Here is a 23,437-nt window from a genome sequence, read left to right on the forward strand (position 1 = left end):
CTGTGGCACTCTGCCTATGGGTGCCAGAATCTTAAATCTGGCCCTCCTCTTGCTTAGTATCTGTCCCTGCTCCCAGATAGCCCCCTCTCTCCCTTGGTCTGTTCAGCGGAGTAGTTGTGACTGTGATTTATTTGCTGGAGGTTTCTGCTAATCTTCGGACATAAGAGTTTTTTTGTTTAGAATATTTGATAAAGTATGTTGTAAATCTGCTTCACGATTTTTGTGCAAGCATGTGTTGGGCGGTTTAATTTGCCAGGTATTCTGGATTAATCAGCTGGCTATTCTTGTCTCTGGCTGCCTGACTCTCTCAAGATTCAAGAAACTTTATTGGCACGACAGCTTTTATGTGTGTTGCCAAAATTCTGCATTAAGGGGAAATTTCAAAGCTTTACAAAATACAGAAGAGAAATAGAGGGCTCTGGTGTTGTCCAGTATTATCTCTTATAGGGGGTGGTGTGGGCGTAGCACCATTAGGACACAACAGTGCGCATGCATGCACCACCAGCTGAAAATAAACATGTGCCTTGCACTGCCAATTTGCAGGGAGGAAGGTCGGTTGGGAAGGGGCTGTGGCTTGCCCACAAGAGAGCGCCCCCAACTGGTGACGACGGAGGAGGTAGAGCTGTGGCAGCTGTCAGGATCCGAGACCGTTGGCAAGAGGAGAGTGCGGAGCAAATTGTGCCGAAGAGCTCCGCCCCTCCGTCTCTATGCTGCTGCTGCTGCTGCTGCATGTGGCCAGCATGTCAATGGCTGGGGGATTACCACGAGGATTTTCACCCACCAAGAGGAGAGATGGAGCCGCTGGAGCTGGTCCAGACTTCGGAGACACTGTGATGGAAGGCTGCGGCCGACCCCCATTGCTTGCAGGAAGTCAACAAACGGACAGCCCTAGCTTGGTCTTGCAACTTGGAGGAGGAGAGGCTGGAAAGCTGCTGCTAACTATTGCTGAAGACTCCAAGACAGTAAAATGTTCAAACTAAGGAAATCCAAGAGGAAAGGAGTTGAGAAAACATGAGAAGGAAGGATGGGGGCAAGGGAAGGATGGAGAGAATAAAGGGGGGTAGGGTAGGAGGAAAAGAATGGTGGGAACAAGTGAAGAGTGGGGCTGAGAAGAGAGCCTGGTGGGGGAGGCTAGGGAGAGAGAGAGGTTAGTGGGAGACAAGAAGTGCAGATTGGAAAACAGGGCAAGCTGGGGTTTGTTGGTTTTTTTTGTTGTTATTGATCCTCACATAGAAAGTACAGGTTAGCAGAATCCCTCACCTCAGTCATACACGCAGAACCCAGACAAACGCTTGACAAATACAGAATAAGTGACCACAAATGAGAAATATATATATAGACATAAACTGAACAGGAAACCTTAAGACACCAGACTCTGCATGCAATGCAACACTGGAGAAATAGAAACAAATGCATTTCCTTCTGCGACGAACGGGACACAAATGGTATCAGAGAGGCACATTTTCCAAGGCTGACAGAGAAAATCAAAAGGCTTCCCACAGATCAGGAAAAACTCTCTATAACCCTGGGGGAAACGTGGTACCCTGCCACCAGGCCAAAAATGTAATCTGACCAGGGACAATGCAGACCAGCACCAGAACTGGGAATTGTCCTTTTTGTACTCTGCAATTTTATCTTATTGTTTTTATCACTATTATGTATATGTTTCCTCCTTTTACTTTAATCACTGGGGGGGGGGGGGAGCAAGGAAGGGTGTCATTTTACGACCATCCAAGTAAGTGGAAAGTCTGCTGTCGCTTTTTCTTGCGGATTGCACTGATTTACAAAGTAAAAGTTTGCACATTTTTCCACTTCAAAAGTTACCATCAGGAAAGGTACCTGCACTTGGTTTTATTAACTGCAAATTTTCATAGCCTAAAATTACACGCATAGTTTAAAAAATTTAACAGCATACCCATCATTCCCCCCCCCCCTCCCAAGGAAGGTCCCCACCTTCTGTGGGTAAATGCGCGCATGTATACTTTCCCCTACATATAGGGTGGGCAATGTTGGAACAGCCCATTGTTGCCGGGTTTCACCTGTGGAGATAAGATCTGAACATCGCCCTCCTAACAGTGCATGGTACAGGCTGTCGTTCCCATGAAGTGTCCCGCATCGGAAGCTGAGAGACTGGTAGAGGTGGGGTTCAGAGACTGGTTCAGATAGAGGCAAAAACTCATAATAAAAACGTTTTTAAATATATCCAAAGCAAGAAACCTGTGAGGGAGTCGGTTGGACCATTAGATGACAGAGGGGTTAAAGGGGCTCTTAGGGAAGATAAGGCCATTGCAGAAAGACTAAATGAATTCTTTGCCTCCGTGTTTACTAATGAGGATGTTGGGGAGATACCAGTTCCAGAGATGGTTTTCAGGGGTGATGACTCAGATGAACTGAACGAAATCACTGTGAACCTGGAAGATGTAGTAGGACAGATTGACAAACTAAAGAGTAGCAAATCACTTGGACCGGATGGTATGCATCCTAGGGTTCTGAAGGAACTCAAAAATGAAATTTCTGATCTATTAGTTAAAATTTGTAACCTATCATTAAAATCATCCATTGTACCTGAAGACTGGAGGGTGGCCAATGTAACCCCAATATTTAAAAAAGGCTCCAGGGGCGATTCGGGTAACTATAGACCAGTGAGCCTGACTTCAGTGCCGGGAAAAATAGTGGAAACTGTATATTGCTCCATGGTGAGACCGCACCTGGAATACTGTGTACAATTCTGGTCGCCGCATCTCAAAAAAGATATAGTTGTGATGGAGAAGGTACAGAGAAGGGCAACCAAAATGATAAAGGGGATGGAACAGCTCCCCTATGAGGAAAGGCTGAAGAGGTTAGGGCTGTTCAGCTTGGAGAAGAGACGGCTGAGGGGGATATGATAGAGGTCTTTAAGATCATGAGAGGTCTTGAACGAGTTGATGTGACTTGGTTATTTACACTTTCAAATAATAGAAGGACTAGGGGGCATTCCATGAAGTTAGCAAGTAACACATTTAAGACTAATCAGAGAAAATTCTTTTTCACTCAACGTACAATAAAGCTCTGGAATTTGTTGCCAGAGGATGTGGTTAGTGCAGTTAGTGTAGCTGGGTTCAAAAAAGGTTTGGATAAGTTCTTGGAGGAGAAGTCCATTAATGGCTATTAATCAAGTTTACTTAGGGAATAGCCACTGCTATTAATTGCATCAGTAGCATGGGATCTTCTTAGTGTTTGGGTAATTGCCAGGTTCTTGTGGCCTGGTTTGGTCTCTGTTGGAAACAGGATGCTGGGCTTGATGGACCCTTGGTCTGACCCAGCATGGCATGTCCTTATGTTCTTAGAGGGGTAGTGGGCAGCGGAGGGCTGAGAGAGCAATAGAGAAAAAGGAAGGGGGGGTTGCATTGACTTCAGCAGTCACCCCACACCCCTGAGAAGGGACTTGGATATTTCAGAAAATGTGGCTGCAGGGTTGCTGCCTTCAGCCACAGTGACATCAGCGGTTGTGGCTCCCCTCAGGCGCTGGCTTTTCCTTGGCCCAGACAGCAGGCTGTGGCGACGGGTTCCAGGGGTCAAATTGTAGGCAACCAGGATTTTTCCACTTCTGCTCTAGTCATATTATGTTTCTCCTCTCTCTCTCTCCGTATTTAATTTGCTGCGTTTTTTGTGTTGGTCACCGCATGTATCATGCACCAAACAGCAATCCTGTGCTACGTTTTCAGATTTCATGGTTTTGTTTCCTCAGGGTGGCCTCTCGGTATCTCACCCAAAATTGTGCCTTCATAAACTTTACTTGAAGGAAAAAAATAGAGTAAAAATGATTTTCTTATAGGATGGAAAGGTGGTACTTTCTGTGGCTCTCGCAGGTGCGGACTGTGTATGCGTGTAAAACTCACTTGGGAATCTTGTCTGGTCTCTGTGCACGTAAACATTCACACACGGTGTAACAGTGTGCGTACATTTACCCACTTCAAAAAAAGCATGCATGCCTGGCCAGTGCAAGAGTATTCAACGCCCTTGGCAAACCTTCAGTCATGCACCCTCCCTCCCTCCCTCCCCTTACTTCCCTACTGGCAGCAGCTTCAGCTCCCTTCTTTGCTGGTATTGGCTCTGGCACTGCACCCCTTTGGCTTCCATTTTGAGTTTTGCATGTTTCTGTTTCTGATTTTTGTTCACTGTTATAGTTGGTGAGAGTCTATCTGTGGTTTGCTTGTGTTATTGAAGTGTTTATGTAAGAATCTGTAACAATCTCACTTGTTTTGTTTTTTGATCTCTTTGTCTGCCCTACTTCTGACTCTTGCCTCTGTCTGTTTGTCTGTCTCTCTCTCTGTGCTTGACTGTGGAACCCTATTTGTCAGTCTCTTTGGGTTTCTGTCTCTGTAGGCCTGTGATTGTCTGTGAGGCTCTTTCTCTCTGTGGAGTGGAGCCAGAAAAGAGACCTTGGCAAATAGCTATCTGGGAAGGGCTGATGAATGAAAACACACAAAATATTAAAGCTAGAGCAGTGATCGCACAGGAGGCTGAATTGATTTGAATGAAAATGAGGGACTTGGGGCCAGGTGAATTCCTAGGTGCAAACTGCATTAGCAAGCCAAGTACGGTATGGATTAATCCTCATTATGCCTTTTTGGACATGCAAAGTTGTTCTCCCATTAGAAAAAGGTGAAGAGGTGGTAGTGAGCATATGTAGGCTGTTACCTTAGCATAACTTAAGGGCAAGAAGGTAAAAACAGCTGTCCTCACCTCTTTCACAAGTCTGCTTCATTTGCATATATTCTTCAACACCTATTCCCCCCTTCTCCATAGGAATCAGTGGAATAAAACCTCTCTCTCACATACACAAACCTTACACACACACACACCTTATCACAATGAGAAAATAACACCCATCTGGTGTAGCAAGCTGCTGGTGTGCAAGCCAGTATGTGCTAGAGCTAGAATGTCAAAAGACACCCTTTATCATCTCCATCCTTCATTAAGAGTGACAAAACCTGAAGCCTTAATGATGGTGTTTCAGCTTTGTGGCAAGCTATCTTCTTACTTTCTCTCATGTACTATATTGTTGGAAAATTACTATGTGCTTTAGTTAGACTAAGTAAGGGCTCTGGTGACTTACTGCTAAAGAATTGAAATGGAAGCCCAGGACGGAAGGAAAGAGTTGTGTGTCTGCTTGTCATCTGTCTCCAGTCCTGACTATCTGCTTTCCTGTTTCAGTAGCAAGCACAGCCCTTTTGCTGGTAAACAACAGAAAGCCTGAGCTGTTGTCATCAGAAAAGGCTTAGGGAAATGTCCATTCCCCAGCCTTGAATGTGTTAGGTGTCTGCCCCCCAACTCAGAGGGAGGAGTGCCTGCTCCCCTGACTTGTAAACACAGAGGGCCTGGGAGTAGAATTATCCTGGTGTGCATTTCAGGATGGAAATGAAGATAAGGGGTAACCTGCACGGAGCAGCAGTTACTTCATTATCAGAATTTAAAAAATGCATTAATTAAAAGAGTAAATGAATAAAGCTTGCTGGGCAGACTGGATGGACCACGTGGGTCTCTTTCTGCTGTCATATACTATGTTACTATGTTTAGGAGCCCCTTCCTGCTCTTCCCAGTGAATGTCCAGGCAACCCTTGCAGTGTCGCAGGATGGGGAGGAGAGGCAGCAAAATATGTCAGATCCCCGCCATCAGGCCAGAAATGTAATCTGACCAGAGGCATTAAGGACCAGCACCAGAACCCAGGAACTGTTTTTTATGTAATCTGTAATTTTATTTTATTATTATTATAATTTATGCATTTTATCTTATTTTAAACACTTTATATATTACTTTGGTAATATATATATAGATTGTCACAGCAAATTTTCCTGCATCTGAATCTTAAGCAGTTTGCCCGTTTTTTAGCTCCATTGTGGCCTGTCTTGATCTTATTCTGTTTTAAGAAAATAATTAAAGTGGAGTGCAACTACTTAATATAAAAGGGAGCTTCCTGGTGAGATGGAATTAAGCAGATGCAAGATTCAAATCAAGACAGTTCACCCTGGAAAGAAAGCTGACTGGGTCATGTTACAAGGCAACAAAATGCAGATGAGTGATAGCCAGTGAGACTGATATCTTTAGATTTCAAAGGTGAGGAATGAAGGAGCCTAGTGGTTAGAGCAGCAGGCTACAATCTGGGGAGATCAGAGTTCAAGTCCTACTGTCACTCTTTGTGATTTTGGGCAAGTCACCTTACCCTCTGTTGCCTCAAGTACAAACTTAGGCCTAGATTTATCAAAATGCTATGACTATAGCAAAAATAGCACTTGCGATTAACCATGCCCCTTTTTTTTTTTTTAGACTTAATACCTTGCTTCCGTATCGTATAGGCAATTTCCGTAAGGTGCAATAAATTTCGTGCATTACCAGGGAAAGAGAGCGAGAGTGCGCCTCTACGTAGAAATCAATGGCACTCTCTATTTTATACCACTATAAGTTAGGGTAAGTGGGGGGGGGGGTGTAGTTTTACACACACAGTCAGAGGTACAAACAGCAAAGTTGATATCACTGACGATTTTCTGTCATTTGAATCGATGAAAGGTACAAGAGGAGTTGATCTGTACAATGCACTCTTTACCTATCTTCAAACATTGAATGCGGAAATATATGACTGTTTGGAAGACCTTGAAAATAGGACTCCTCGTGGTAATCTACATTTTTGGGGCTTCAAACAAGCTAGGTAGAAAGTGCATCAAGCTGGGTGGAGAGTACATTGTACAGATTAACTTCTCTTGTACCCTTCATCGATTCAAACGACAGAAAAACTTCAGTAATGTCAACTTCGCTGTTTGTACCTCTGACTGTGTAGGTAAAACCAACCCCCCAAACCTACCCACTCCCCAAACCCCAGGTCCTAATGCAAAATGATAAATGACCCTGTTAGATTGTAAGCCCTCTGGGGAAAGGGAAATACCTTCAGTACCTGAATGTAATCCACTTTGAAGTGCCGAAAATAAATATGGGGCTGTAATTTTTGAACTGTAATGAAATATTTGACTTATGATTGGTTTGCAAATGGGTTTTTTTTCTGTGTTACGCACAGGAATAGTTGTAAAGGACCTAAAAAGGGCAAATGTCCCTTTTGATACAAGGGGAAATAGGCAGGTGACTGGTAACTGCAGGCCAATCAGTCTGATCTTGATTGGTGAATTAAAACAGTCAGTACTTAAAGGAGAGGATAGTGGAACATCTTGAATTCAGTGAGTTGCAGGATCCAAAGCACATATGAGTTTACTAGAGAGAGACTGTGTCCAGAACATATAAATGATGGCAGAAAAGTCTGTCTAGCAAGCTTATGGTAGTAATTGCCGCGCCATGCACTTTACCCCCATACTTATCAGTTTTCCAGTCCGTAAACGTCAGGGCCCTTGTTGGTTGCTGTCTGAGTCCAAGTCCCCATTACCTGTTAAAGCAGAGAGCAATGTTGGAGTTGCATCAAAAATATCCAGTTTATTGGTTAAGGGTAGTAACAGCCACATCAGCAAGTTACCCCCATGCTTGTTTCCCCAGACTGTAAAAGTCAGGGTCCTTGTTGGTTACTGTCTGAATCCAATTCCCCTTTTACTCTTTTCCCCCTGCCGTTGAAGTAGAGAGCAATGATTGAGTTGCATTAACATTATGAAGACTTGTTGATTAAGGGTAGTAATGACCGTTCCAGCAAGTTACCCCCATGCACTCTTTTCTTCATTTCCATCCTCTAGCCTTTAGGGATCTACAGTGTTTATCCCATGTCCTTTTAACTTCTTTCATTGTTTTTGTCTTCAACACCTCCCTTATTTCCTTCGGAAGGGCATTCCAGGCATCCACCTCCCTCTCTGTGAAGAAATATTTCCTGACATTGGCTCTGAGTCATTCTCCCTGGAGTTTCATTACGTGACCCCTAGTTCTATTGATTTCTTTCCAATGGAAAAGGTTTGTTGATTGTGTAGGTATCTGAAGGTCTGAACATATCTCCCCTGCACCTCCTCTCCTCCAGGGTATACATATTTAGGTCCTTCAACCTCCATTCTGTCTCTGTCCCTTTTTGAAAACTGAACACAGTACTCCAGCTGAGCCCTCACCAAGGACCTGTACAAGAGGGTTATCACCTCTTTTTTTCATACTGGTTATTCCTCTCTCTATGCAGCCCAGCGTTCTTCTGGCTTTAGCTATCACCTTGTGACATTGCTTCGACAACTTCATTTTGCTAGACACTATCACCCCAAGGTCCCTATCTTGGTATGTGTGTAACAGCCTTTCACACCCCCCCCCCCCCCCCCAATCATATACTGCTCTTTTGGATGACCAAACCCCAGATGCATGACTCTGCACTTCTTGGCATTGAATCCCAGCTGCCAAATCTTCGACCATTGTTCAAGCTTCCATAAATCATGTTTCATTCTCTCTACTCCTTCTGGTGTGTCCACTCTGTTGCAAATCTTAGTATCATTCGCAAATAGACAAACTTTACCTTTTATCCCTTTCACAATGTCGCTCAAAAAGATATTGAACAGAACCGGTCCCAACACCGGGGAGGACTGACGGTGATCTGGGACCCCGGCAATAAGAGTCATTGACCCCCTAACCACCCATCTGAGTCTAGGGGAGAGTGCCGTGGGCCCTCGGGCACTTCCCTATTGTATGAATATTCAGTCTCCCTTGATCCAGACAAATTGGATCAATTTATTTAATTGGTTAATCAAAGAATTAGAGGAGGGACAGTCAATGGATAGGGTGTATTTGGTTTTCAGTGTAGCTTTGAACACTCCCACACAGCAGGCTGACAAATTGAATAGCCTAGGGGTGGGTCTCAAAAGTTGTTGACTGGTCTAGAAACTTGTTGAGTGGTAGACAACAGAGAGTGTGGTAAAGGGACTCTTGGTGGATCTGTCCTAGAGTCATTTCTGTTCAGTATTTTTATATGCGATACTACAGAGGAGTTACTGTGAGTGGTTTGTCTTTTTTACAGATGACACTAAGACCTACAATAGAGTCAACAACCCTGGGGTAATAGACTAAAGAAACAATCTAAAAAGCTTGAGGAATGGTCAAATGGTTGACAACTAAAACTGTATGCAGAAAAACAAGCGTAGTTAAGAGTGAAAAAATATTTAGAAAACTTTTCTGCACCCCAGATTGGAGACTAGGGATGCTGCGAAGGGACTATGCTGAACAAAGGGGACCTGTGCCGGTTTGTTTTCACCCTTTTGATCATATAAATGGAAATTAGAGTTGCAGTACAGGGAACCAACATCACGTATTATTGTAACTCTGAGGTTCTTGTAAGTTGTACCCTGTTACTTTGTCTTTCTGTGTTAAACAGAAATTTGCATTGCATTAAATCCCCTGAGCCACATGGTTGGACTTCTTCCTTCAGAAAGTTTCGGCTTGAAGAAAGTGATGTCAGTTGACCTAATGGCTGCTTGAACTATGAGCTCCCACTAACATCTTTAGCAATCCCCGGTGATTGCTAAGAATCTGCAGGCAATATTCAGTGAAAATCTACATGAGCATTTCTTCTAATTGCCTGATGGTGCAAAAGAAGTTGTTGGTGGACTTAAGGCACTTAAGTTTAACGAGGTAGCCCAGAAGATTGCAGCAATATGGAGGACGGAGTCAGATTTGTAGTTCGTAATCAGAAAAATAGTTTGCAAAATCTCTTACACTAAGAAGGGCTAATGCATGCATTTCAAATTTAGTTCAGAGAAGTGAGGCAAGATATGTTATCAGTTAAAAAGGAGATCTTGGAATATATGACTACTTGAAAGACCTTGAGAATAGGTCTCGTTGCAGCAACCTACGTTTTCAGGGCATCCCAGAGGAGTCAGAATAAAATGATTGCACTATGGTGGTAACCAGTATATGCACAATGATTTTGGGAGCAAATGATGAAACAGAACTTCCTTCCATTGAGTTTATGCAGGTGCATAGATCTCTGGGTCTGCTGCGTGGAGATCGCCCGTGAGATATTGTGGCCTGTTTTCATTGGTTTATGACTGCAATAAAAAAGTTTACCAAGGACACAGAGTACAATGACGAAACAGAAAACTTTTCAACAAGCTCCACGGATGGGAGTGATAACTTGGGAAAGGCCATCGAATGGAAATTTATCAGGATCTGTCTCCAATTTCCATTCGGAAGAGATATGATTTCATAGAAATCATTGCGACCCTTCGCAGGGAGAATTTGAAATACTGCTGGCTTTTCCCTTTTGGGTTATGCTTCACCATACATGGAGTATCATCCAGAGTTAAAACCATGGAAGAAGCTGCTAAAATTCTGTGTGCAGCGGGTCTTCTTAATGCATCGATAATATCCAACAATGAGTTACCAAGCCTGGTTATGAAGGAGGGTCCACTCAAGTGGACCCTCACCTTGGAGAAGAACTGCTGAGGGGGGATATGATAGAGATCTTTAAGATCATGAGAGGTCTTGAACGAGTAGATGTGAATTGGTTATGTACACTTTCTATTAATAAAAGGACTAGGGGGCATTCCATAAAGTTAGCAAGAAGCACATTTAAGACTAATCGGAGAAAATTATTTTTCACTCAACGCACAATAAAGCTCTGGAATTTGTTGCCAGAGGATGTGGTTAGTGCAGTTAGTGTAGCTGAGTTCAAAAAAGGTTTGGATAAGTTCTTGGAGGAGAAGTCCATTAACTGCTATTAATCAAGTTTACTTAGGGAATAGCCACTGTTATTAATTGCATCAGTAGCATGGGATCTTCTTAGTGTTTGGGTAATTGCCAGGTTCTTATGGCCTGGATTGGCCACTGTTGGAAACAGGATGCTGAGCTTGATGGACCCTTGGTCTGACCCAGCATGGCAATTTCTTATGTTCTTAAGTGTATCTAGTCAAGGGGGGGGGGGGGTCCCTCTTCAACCAAAGAATCTCTTACATAACTGAGGATTTTTCCTCTTAAATTTTACATTTTTTAAGAGGTCTATTGGAAAATAAACGGCTTGTTGCTAATTATAAGTGATATTATAGTTAAGTCTGTATGCAGTGTTTGGTAATCTTTATGGTATGGTCAAATTCAAGTTTTGTAGGGGATATCTTATTTTAATATGCAATACCGGGAATCACATTAAGGATGGAGGGACAAGGGGAAAATAATGCTGTTTCTCGATTGGGAGTTAGGCCACTTGTTGGGATGGTGGTTGCAATTGAGGGGAAGGGAGGGTAGTTAAGAGGGGAAAGGGGATCTTTTTTTTTTTTGTATACGAGCTGGGTGCATTTCTTATAAATAATTGTGCTATGGAAACATTTTTTAGGTTTGAATGTTTTAGAGTGAAATTCCTGAGTTTGGAGAACTGCTATGTAGAGAATGCTTTGATCAACATGAGTAAATAGGGAAGATGGGTAGTTTAAAACTTGTTTCCCTGAATGTCTGGGGGGCTAAACTCTTTCCATAAAAGGAAGCAGTTGCAAAAAAAAAAAAAAAGATGTTCAAATGAAAGTGGATGTATTTTTCTGTCAAGAGACACACCTGTCAAATGTTATGAAAGACTTGATATCCAAGCACTTTCCACTACAGTATTTGGCTGCATCTACTTCCACACACGTTTGGTGTGGTAGGTGTTCTTTTTGCCAAGGGTCTAGTAGTAGATGTCCGTGCTGTTATCAGAGATCAAGAGGGATGATATATATTGGTGAAATTGGGAATTAATAATGAGATCTATTCAATAGTCAATATATATGGTCCTAATACAAACCAGGGCACGTTTCTGGATAAACTGTCTATTATTGTTGGATGGATGGGTCGAGGTTCATCTTATCATTTGGGGTGGGGGGGTTAATGGTTAATTTAACTAAGTATCCTTTTTTCAACAACTCTAATGATGGGAGATTCTAGAAGGGACCAACTTAAAAAATTTCATTAATCAATGGGAGCTAGTTGACATTTGGAGATTGCATAATCTCACATCAAGGAATTGCACCTTCTTTTCAAATGTCCACTCATCATATTCCAGAATAGATTATTTTTTGGTGGATAGATCCTTGGTTTCTTGCATACTGGATTTGGACATTGGGCAGATAAGGTGGTCAGATCATGTTCCAGTATGGCTCACTTTATCTACTAGAGAAAGATGTGAGGGGGGTAGATTCTGGCAGCTTGATAGGTTTGAATTAATTTATCATTAAGGAAGCTATTTAGATATTAATGATATGGGGGAAGTGTCTCCGGCTGTGTTATGGGATTGCTTGAAAGCGGTTGTGAGAAGCAGCTTGATTTCCCAGGCATAAATGGTTAAAAAGGAGAGGGAAAGGACCAGATTATGCTTGTTACAATGGATAGCCAAGTTCGAGGTCCTTCATAAGACAACCTTATAGTCTTAGGTACTTGCAAGCATTGGATATAGCGGCCATATCTTTTCAGATGGACAGGGTGAAATGAGCATTTTGAGTTTGGTAATCGAGCAAGCAGATTTTCAGCCAGAAGATTAAAAGAAAAACAATCCCAATCTCAGATATCAAAAATAAAGAACAGGGTGGGACAGATGGTTTATGATAATAAAAACATAAGTGATATAGTTGCTCAATATTATGGGAACTTTATTCATTAGATAAGTCTGTCAAAGAGTAAGATATTGACACATCTTAATCAAGTAGATATTCCTGTTTTTAACAGAGGACAGGAGGAATTCTTTAAACAAAGACATCTCGGAAATAGAAGTAGGTAATATGATTAAAGATTTAAAATTAGGTAAGGCTCCGGAACTTGATGGTTATTCTGCCAAGTTCTACAAAGTCTTCAAAACCAGTATTCTTAGGCCTTCGTCTTCCATGTTTAATTCCCTCTTAATGAGCGGCAGGGTTGCATCTGATTCTAATACGGCCGGTATCACAGTTTTGGCAAAGCAAGGTAGGATTGCAACCTTACGTAGTTCATTTAGACCCATATCATTATTTTAGATCTGAAAATATTGACCAAAATTCTTGCTCTCTGATTATAGGTCAGGTGGCTCTCACATCGATTCATGCAGATCAATCAGGATTTGTTCCCAGAAAGCTAGCTTCTGGTAATATTAGAAGGATATTAAATTTAATTTGGGTGGCATGCCAGAGAATGGTTCCTTCTGTTCTCATAACAACTGACGCTGAAAAGGTGGTTGATAGGGTTCACTGGCCTTTTCTGTTCAAAGTACTTGATAAAATGGGGTTGGGACTCAATTTTCAGACGTGAATTAAAAAGCTATATGATGAACCCAAGGCACGTTTTAAAATTAATGGGTGGTACTCTGACTCTTTCCATGTAGGCAGAGGAAGCCAGTAGGGTTGTCCCTTGTCCCCACTGTTATTCGCTTTAACTTTAGAGCCTTTCGAGGAAAGAGTTTGGAACTTGGAGGGAATTAAGGACATAAACGTAGGGCCAGGCAGATATAAAATGTCATTATTCACAGATGATATTTTATTTACTGTCAGATCCGGAAACCTTGTTAGGAAACTTATCGCAAGAAATACGGAAGGGGTTCTGGATTTAAGAAAAAACGAGGAGAAATCCAAACTACTTAATATATCATTTCCTAGTGATTGGATGGAAGCCCCGAAGGGGCAGTTTTCATTTAAACATATTCAAGATGGAGCAAAATATTTGGGGGTGAGAATGGGAGCAGATAGACTCACTATTTAAATTTGAATTATGACCCACTGTACAAAATGATCCTTCAGGGACCTACAAAGGTTGGAGAGACTTAATCTTACATGACTGGGCAGAATAGCAGTGATCAAGATGAATGCGTTACCTCACTTTTGTTATTTCTTCCAAACACTTTCCGTATCAATACCTGAAAAGATTCTAAAATTGTGGCAGAGAAAGATATTTAGTTTTATCTGGAGGCAGAAGCCACCTAAGGTGGCAAAAAAAGTTTTGTATTTGGCAAAAACTAGTGGGGGTTTGGGGGTACCCAATTTGCAGTGGTACTACGTTGCCTCCCAGTTGAGGACTACGATTGACTGGAATCAGCAGTCGGGTACTAAAAGGTGAATCCAGATTGAAAATGAGCTGTTGGGGGCTAACTTTACTTCAGATACTTTAATGTGGCTTCTCAAACAGGCAAGATCCTCAGCCAAGGGGCTGTCTCCCTTTTCTTCTCTGACTCTGGAGTTGTGGAATAAACAGAAAGTATTGCTTCCACACATCAATTCATTATAATAGGGAGTTTTTTCTGGGTATTGATAATAGATCTTTTACAAGATGGACATTTTTGGGATTGACTAGATTAGAACAGGTAGCAGTTAAATCCATAAATTGCTATTACGGTACTTAATAAGCAATAGTAGCTTGTGATCTGTCTAATGTTTGGGTACTTGCCAGGTACTTGTGATTTGGCTTGGTCACTGTTGGAAACAGGATGCTGGGCTTGATGGACCCTTGATCTGATCCAGTATGACATATTCTTATGTTCTTAGCTATGGAATAGAAAGCAGGTATTGGCCTTTATGACTTTGCAAGATGAATTTCATCTGAGGAAGAGAAATTATTTCCAGTATGCCCAACTGCTGCATTTTAAACACAAAATAAGGTTACGCTAGATCTGCTTAAGGGGAAATCCTTTTCGAGGTCTATTATGAAAGGGCTGATAAGCTCAACAAATCTATTTTGAAATTATTTAACTTACTAAACGTTGAGAACATAAGAACTTGCCATGCTGGGTCAGACCAAGGATCCATCAAGCCCAGCATCCTGTTTCCAACAGAGGCCAAATCAGGCCACAAGAACCTGGCAATTACCCAAACAGTAAGAAGATCCCATGCTGCTGATGCAATTAGTAGCAGAGGCTATTAGCTAAGTAAACCTGATTAATAGCCGTTAATGGACTTCTCCTCCAAGAACTTATCCAAACCTTTTTTGAACCCAGCTACACTAACTGCACTAACCACATCCTCTGGCAACAAATTCCAGAGCTTTATTGTAGTCTTTTAAAAATGATAGATAGTAATAGTAGTAACTACCAAAACTGGAAACAGTTCTTCCAGTTCTAGTAGCAACAAAATTGCAGGCATAATTCTTTATGCTGCTTAAGCACAACTTCACACACTGGGATCCCTATGTTGTCCCCAAAAGGACTTTTATCTCTTCCGTCCCAAAAGGAAAATTGCAGAATCCCATTATTCTCTCACTCTTGCTTATTCACTGGTGGCAGACTGGTAACAAAACATCTTCTCCCTAATTCTTGGGCTGGAAATCTTTTTTTTTTACATTCCACCAATCATACAGGACAGCGCCCTGTCCTGCAGAACCAAGAAACCCGAGATCAGAGCCCAGCCCAGTCCCTCGAAACCTGCACACATCATTGCATGGAAACAGGATTTGGGAAAACAGGAGGAGGGGTCGCTGAGGGATATGACCGGGAGCAGGGGATTTCCCTCCAGACCCAAGAAACATCTTTAACCCCTGGAGCACCAGCAACACCGGAGCCGCCTGGTGGGATCAGAGAAGGGATCAACTCTTTGAAGGATCCAAGACTTAACTTGAATTTTACTCCATTGCGAGACCAGAGAGTAGCAGGGAATTTAACCTGCTCCTTGGAGAGTCCAGGGATGGACTCCAGGGATCAAAATGGTACTCCTTTATTACAGTCTGTACCTGCTCAGGCCCCAATAGAGGGAGGTAATGGAGGTATTCATGGAGGGTCTCTGACTGGAATAACTGTAATTACGCCGAGGAATTTCACCCTTGAAGAAATCGGGACTCTGTTATTAACAATGCAAAAATCTATAAACAGTATGGCAAATACATTGCAGGAAGTTTTGAATAAACATTTGACCCAACAGATGAAGATAGATAAAATAGAAGGTTCTGTATATGCCCTAGAAGTTAAAATGAAGGAGATGGATAAAGTACAGGGAAATCTAATTAAGTCTGAGAAAATGCATTCTGATAAAATGGAAATTATGGAAAATCAAATGAGGGAGAATAATTTAAGGTTACTTAATTTTCCTAAAACCCATTTAATATCTGTAACAGACTTATTTAGAAGTTATCTTGTTAATGTGTTAAAATACACTAATGAGGCAGTACCAGCAATTGCAAGAATCTATTATTTACCTCAAAACCAGGTATTAAATGATCAAAAACAGGATAATCAAGCTGATCTGAATTTATCTGATTTATTGGAAAAATCCTTTGAGAGGAATACATGTTTTCTATATACAGGCAAATGCTCTGTCTCCTCACTCATTGTTGAAAACAACTACAACATTTTATATAGATGGTATCGGACACCTGATAGATTGAGGAAATTTTACCCACCCTTAACAGGAGATTGCTGGCGCGAAGGTGGTTTTGTTGGTACTTTATACCATATGTGGTGGGAGTGCCCAAAAGTTTCATTGTTTTGGGATATGATTTTGATGGTGGAAACTATGTCTACTAAACATACCCTTCCCATGTTTGGATCCTAATACAGCACAATTGGTGGGTCAGGTGCTTGTGGCTGCCAAGTGTGAATTGGCAAGGTGGTGGGGAAAGGCTCACGTTCCACTTGAGTCTCCTTTAAGTTCTCGTCTGGAGCAGGTCTATCATTTGGCTAAACTGACCGTGCATAGAAGTGATACCTTAGAGAAATTCGATCAGATATGGGACCCCATAGGAAATGGAGGGAGAGGCATTTGGTATGAGGTCTTTTATCTCACTTATGTCTTATCTCTTTTTTTATTTTTTTATCTCTTAAGTTAATGTTTGGATCTCAAGATATTAAATAGCACCAGCTACTATTATTATTATTATTGTTTTTTCTAGCGTGGGGTGGGATGGTTTTGAGAGTTATGATGACTATAACAATATGTTAATAATCACAGTAATAATAAGGGCCAATGTTGATGCTTATATCTGTTTATAAAAGGGATATTGATACTTCTACATAATGAGCTGCCAAAGATCATATTGCGTAAGGTATTTCTTAGATTTTGGTTGATGGCTCTTGTATCTTAGCATATTGTCCATTGAGGAACATTTATTATGTATGTGTTATTGTTATATATGTGCTGTTGTTATTTTACGCTAACAAAGGGGGGATTGTGGGAGATATTTTTGTAAAATGAGTTTATTAACTGTATACAGAGGTAATATCTTTGATATTGTTATCTCTAGTGCTTCATATGGTCAATAAAACTTCAAATTATAAAAAAAAAAAAAAAAAGGTTTTCAGCTTCACACAGAGAATCCAAGAAACCTTTAGTATAGTCAGACCTGCTGCATCACTCCTACGTGCAGGAGACTAGGGGGAGTGCAGCATCTCAGAGAAAATATTAGTGAAGTAATAATGAAACGTAAACTGAAGAGCTTAGAAATTAGTCTGCTTTCACATTGCGTGAGGTTCTGTAATTCTTTTATGTAGAAAAGCACTAACTTGATTGGATTTTATCTATTTCAGTTATTGCCTGCCTTTCCAAGTATACCCAAAGCAAATAACATATAACAAGTAATACAATGGCATAAAAATGTTACACACCATACCATAGAACATACTAAAAATACAAGCAAATAACAATATAAAACATAATAGACCATACTGGCCAATAAAACATACTAGAACATACCCCATTACATATAGGTTATGTAATTGTTTGTTCTCTCTTGAGTTTTATGATAAAATTTTGAAACACAAACAACAAAATTTAAAAATAACAAACAAAGGAGCTACACCACATGGGGGAAAAAGTTGAGAATATTTAAATTTGAACAAGGCCACAAGCTCTGAGCTCTAGGGACCTTGTTCTATTTATACGATTGTTTCTTCATACAGTAGTCATAATTATAAGTTAATGTTCTGTTTTCTGCGTAGGGAGCTGAGCGCTCTCCCATACCTCCCCATAAGTTATTCAGGTTCCTGGGGGATAGCCAGGACTTGCAAGACTCACTTTCTGTGTTAATCAAGGTGACTGCAAATGCTGAAGGGCTCCTGAGCTGCAGCTGGCAGTGTCTCCTGATTGCAGCTCATTAATGTTGTTTATTAGTCCAACTTTCTGCCATATTAGAAGGGGGGGGGTCCCTGTCTCAGGCATCCCTCTGATCAGATAGTGCTCAGGACTCTTTGTCTGTTCTTGCTTTGGGCGACTGGCAGTTTTCTAAATGGTAGCTACCCGTGGGTAACCCTTGTCTTGCTCAGTAACAAAATGTTCCAAAGCAGTAGGATATCTGACTATTACTCTTATATGAAATCCTTTCATCAAATAGTTTACTAGATGACTATATATATATACACACACACACCCACCATATTTTTGGAGGGAAATTTCATATGTATCTATTAATGTTTGAAAAGATATTAAAGAACTGCCTTGAGTCATAACTATATGTACAATTTTAATACTAATGGGGAGCTTCCTTCTTGATTCAGGAGAATGTTTGGTGACACTGTGTAATGTGCACCATTCACAGACGGGGACATGTGATGAATTTTTGGGGTTTTTTGTGGCACAACTGAGCACGGTGACCCAAGGCGCTCGCACGGTGATTATTGCTTGCATCCACCAAACAGTTGTTCATGTGCTCCTTCCTTTTTTTTTTTTTTTTCTTCTAACACCCAATGTTGTGCCCAGGAACCCGAATCATCTACGACCGCAAGTTCCTGCTGGATCGCCGCAACTCCCCACTGGCCCAGACCCCTCCTCGCCGCCTGCCCGATATTCCAGGAGTCACAAGCCCCGGCGTGGCCACTGACGAGGCCAAGGTGGAAAGCAACAACTTGAACCATCACGAGGGGAAGCCAGCAACAGGTAGGCAAGCGTGTGCGGGCACGTGCAGAGCAGGAGGCCTGGTGGGGGGGGGGGGGGGGGAGTCCTTGATGGTGGGGGCGGCGCGGACTGAGATGAATTGGTGAGGTATTGCAGCGTTGTGATCTAAAGCCCGAGGTTTAGGAAGCATACTGAGCTCTTCAGGGTCCCGAACATGGACCTTTTCCCGCCACAGAACGCTTAATGCTGCTCAAGGCAGGAGGGGTGCTGCTTACATCTATGAAAGTCCTAATGTTTGCAGGGGAGCTTCTCAAACTCTCTTGTCAGCTGAGTTGAAACACGGCCTAAGGGCTCAGCAGGGTCATGCTTTAATGCGTTTTCCTGAGACTCATCTTACTGAGTGGGCAAACCTTGTGTACCTTGCCTGTGCCATTGACCCAGGAGTTTGATGTTCCTGTTATACGGGCCATGGGCATTGGAGGTGCAGTTGGTGATGATTCCCTGGGGGAGGCCATGCTAGTGATGCCACCTGCTGGCTTGCAGGAGGCACTATGGGTATTCCCTGCCCCGCCAAGTGCTTTTTTGTCACCTGTCTGGCAGCTTTGAAGGGACTGACAGGAGAAGACTCTGGCTTCAGGCTTTCCCTGCTGCTCAGCCTCTAACTGTGCCTGCTGTAAGGTGACGCAGCAGGGCAGTGAGGGTGAGCTGCGCAGGGCTGGGTATAATTCTGAAAAACCCTAAGTGCTGTGGTCAGAGGATTGTATGGCTTGGACGGCTGATTTGCTAACAGAGTGATAACAATTCTGACATGGAGTGAAATGAACTGGGAGGGAGGGTGATGCTGTTTATTTGACAAAGCTGCCCAGCAGATTTGGCCACTGCTGCAGTGCTGTGCAGTTGGGAGATGCATGCACGTGCAAGAAAACTCAGGCATGATACTGCTGTGGGATCATCTGCTCAGCAGAGGAGGGCTCCAAAAAATAGTATATAAAGCCCTTGAGAGGACACCTGCTTGAGTGACCAAGGAAAAGATAACGAAAGAGAGAGTAACATTTTATCTTTTCTCTTAGTATATGAAGGAACTTCAAACAGGCGGATACAGAAAAACGCGCAGGAGAGCCGGCGAGCGCCCACTCTCCTGGCCGCGCGATTCAGGAGGGTGGCCTATGCAAATTAGGGCCCACGGTAAAAAGAGGTGCTAGGGACCCTAGCGTGTCCCTAGCGCCTCTTTTTTGACAGGAGCAGAGGCTGTCGGCAAGTTTGACAGCCGACGCTCAATTTTGACGGCGTCGGTTCTCAAACCCGCTGACAGCCACGGGTTCGGAAAATGGACGCCGGCATAATTGAGCCTCCACTTCCGACCCATGGGCCGATTTTTAAATTTATTTTTTTAATTTTTTTAATTTTTGGGGCCTCCGACTTAATATCGCTATGATATTAAGTCAGAGGATGTACAGAAAAGCATTTTTTTCTGCTTTTCTGTACACTTCCCTGGCGCCGGCAGAAATTAAAGCCAGCCTTTGGCAGGCATTAATTTCTGAAAGTAAAATGTGCGGCTTTGATGCACATTTTGCTTTTTGGATCGCGCGGGAATAACTAATAGGGCCATCAACGTGAATTTGCATGTTGCGAGCGCTATTAGTTTCGGGGGGGGGGGGGGTTAGATGTGGGTTTTCGACGCGCTATTACCCCTTACTGTATCGGCCCGAAAATGAGAGAGAGACATCCCAAAAGAGGCTTTATTGTATCCTGGGGAGGGTCAGAGCATTCAAAACCCTCTTTGCCTTTTGGGTTTTTTTTGGGGGGGAGGGGGAAGGGGAAACAGTTTGGGTTTCCAACAGTTTTCTCCTGCTGCTTTCGGCTCAGTCAGAAGCAGCCTGTACTGGGGAGGCGGCCTACTGCTCCATGAGCTTTCATTTGCAGGTAGCTGAAATGTCACCCCCCCCCCCCTCCCTCCCAAACTCACCACCCCCACCAAATCTAACCCAGCTGTCAAAGGAAGAATCCTCAACGTGGAGCTACAGACCACAGTTCCCCCTGATCAATGTGCACCCGGAGTCAGGCTGTCAGGTGTCACTGTTGCATGGTGGCTGCATCTCTCACCTCTCTTCCCCCTGGGGGCTGTCAGTGATCTGCAGCTTCGCCAGCCCGTGCTGGTCCAGGTTAGAGAATTAAATCCACATTTCTCACATGGCATCTTGCAGCAGTTCCGCTTAGCCTTCAGCCAAAAAGCATGTTTTCTTAAGGCTCTGTTCCAGCCCTCCCCAAACTCAGTCCTTAGGGGGCCCCCCCCCCCATCCGTTTGGGTTTTCAGGATTTCTACAGTGACTGTGCACGAGATCGTTTGTGGGCAGTGGAGGCAGTGCAGGCAAACAGATCTCGGGCACATTCATTATGGAAACCCAGAAAACACGACTGGGTTGCAGCTCCTCGAGAACAGAGACTGAGGACCTCTGTTCTGATCTGCTATGGAAAAAAAAAAGAACATCCAATGGGCGTTGCTGTTATACAGGAATGAGTGCATATGCCACGCTGATGTCATGAACTGGAGCACTAGTTTTATAGTGGGTACTGTGTGAGGGAAGCCTGCGCTGCTGCTGCCCGCGCTGTACCTTTTCCATTGCTGGGGCAGCATCACACTTTTCACTAGAACAAGCCTCACGTGTTTCTTGAACCTTCAAAGGCAAAAAAAAATCTCATGGGTTTGGAGGTGAAGGAGTGCAGTGGTGCCTGCCAACAGCCCTTGCTTTGAATTTAGACCAGGCCAGTTGCTTTCCTTGAGATGTCTGGGAGTGGAGGGGGGAAGAAGGGTGTGGTGTAGACTCCCGCCTGAGGAGATGTGTTAGTGGCAGAGATAATAGATCAATTAACTTTTAATATTATGGGTATCCCATTATAGTCCCGTGTTTGTTTTCTTTTAGTGTAGTTTTCTGAGAAATTTGGTTAAGAAAACTGAAGTTTGATTGCTAAATCCTGTTGAAGATTTTCAGATAGAGCAGAGTGAGGAAAAGTGTAATAGGCTGGGCATTGGGACTTGGGGACAGCTGTGGTTAGCTGAGCGAGATTCCTCTGCATCCAGAATACAAGAAACAGGTACAAGATAACCCTCAAATGTCATTTTTTAAGAAGATTCCTTTCCTTGTGAATCGACAGGGGTCTGCATTGGCCATTGCTTTACCCCATAATTCACCTATGCTACAAAAAAGCTCTTTAGTCCGATATCCATGCATTAGATAAAATCAAACAGCAGAGAGAAATTCTCACTTGACCACTTTATCTCTCAAAGTGTGTGACACGCTTTCCTGAATTTTGTGGCGTTGCATTATCAGGGTAAGTCTAAAACTAATATCAAAAAGACCAAAACAAGTTTGTATAAACCCAAACCCAATTTTGGCAAATGACTGCAGAAAGGTAGCATAAAAAGTCAAATTGTAGGCCGCTGTAATAAGGTGTGCTCAGCCACGAGCATATTAATGCGCGGTTGTACGCACCTTTTTTTTTTTTTTGTGCGTACAGCTTTACTCCTGATGTGACAAGGAGTGTGGCGGACAAAAAATGTGTACACAAACGTGCACCTCCATGGAAATCCCATATTAATCAAGACATTCGCTATTACTCCTCACTACAGAGAGGTGCGAAGGCTTAACTCCTTTTTTTTGTTAAGGCTGGAAATTTTGCCCCAGGTCAGAGCAGTTTCTGGGACTAGTCTTAGTCTATGGGCTGAAGCTGGAGTTCGTGGTGCAGGGGGACCTGTAATGTGGATTATGTGCAGAGAACATGCTTTATGTGCACTGAGCATGTCTCTCTCAGCACATTTTCAGGTTAGTGTGCTTTTTTAAACTCCCGATGCGTTAGTATGCCATTAGCTTGCTGCATTAGGCGTCAACTCTCTTATTTAGTGTGCGAGTAAAGAAAATGTACCCTGAAATTCAGCACACGTACTTTTTTTTTTTTACTCGTCATATTACATCAGGGCCTCAGATTTGGGAGTAGTGCTTGAAACCTTCTAATCATTTACCATGCTTTTGGGAATGGTGCAAAAAAATGGCTCATACCGAATAGGTACTTGCTCTTAAAAATGGTTACATGTACTTGATGCAACCGTGCATCAAAAGAATACTTAAATTCAACTTTAAAATTTTCAGTGTGTAAAGCAGCCATGCATTATTGGGAAGCAAGCTACTTTAGCCTTCGTAGCCACTTGAAACTGGGACCTTGTGTTATGGTTTGTTAGTGTGTGGACCCTGGGCCGAGGTGAGAGGTGTCACCGCCCATAGGGAGGAGCCCTGTGATCCTCACCGTCGGGAGGCGTGGTCCCAGCAGACGTCAGAGACAGCTGTGGAATAGAGTCTTTATTGGATAGATAGAAGAACACAGCCTGCGGAGCGGGAGTGCAGGAGAAGTGGTGATGTCAGAGTAGAGGGGTATACCCAGAGGGAATACCTCAGAGAAGGAGATCCGGTAGTGGGCCGAAGGGCGGGGTACACCGAGGAAGTCTCTTCATAGTGGTGATAGGTCGTGACGTACAGCGCAGGTACACCGAAGGAGACTCTCAGTAGTGATGATATGGTAGTGACCTGTAGCACAGGAAATACCCAGGTAGTCTCTCCATAGTGATGGTATGGTAGTGGTCTGCAGCACAGGGTACACTGAGGGATTCCCCACAGAGATGGTATGGTGGAGGTCCGAGGCACAGGAACGCGGAGAGTGTCCTGGAGGTGACGTGGTAGTGGCCTGCAACGCAGGGTACACCGAAGTAGCTCCTACT

At 43.0% G+C, this 23,437-nt stretch overlaps 1 protein-coding gene across 2 annotated transcripts in view; it reads left to right on the plus strand.

Moving 5' to 3' along the window:
• EIF4EBP2 (eukaryotic translation initiation factor 4E binding protein 2) overlaps positions 1 to 23,437 on the plus strand; it is a 59,623-nt gene that overhangs the window by 11,527 nt on the left and 24,659 nt on the right. For both annotated transcript variants that reach the window (XM_029609046.1, XM_029609048.1), the window contains exon 2: positions 18,535 to 18,711. In XM_029609046.1, coding sequence (XP_029464906.1) covers positions 18,535 to 18,711 — 177 coding nt within the window. The remainder of the gene's footprint in view (positions 1 to 18,534; positions 18,712 to 23,437) is intronic.

Source organism: Rhinatrema bivittatum, chromosome 7 (genome assembly GCF_901001135.1).
Source record: "Rhinatrema bivittatum chromosome 7, aRhiBiv1.1, whole genome shotgun sequence".
NCBI lineage: Eukaryota > Metazoa > Chordata > Amphibia > Gymnophiona > Rhinatrematidae > Rhinatrema > Rhinatrema bivittatum.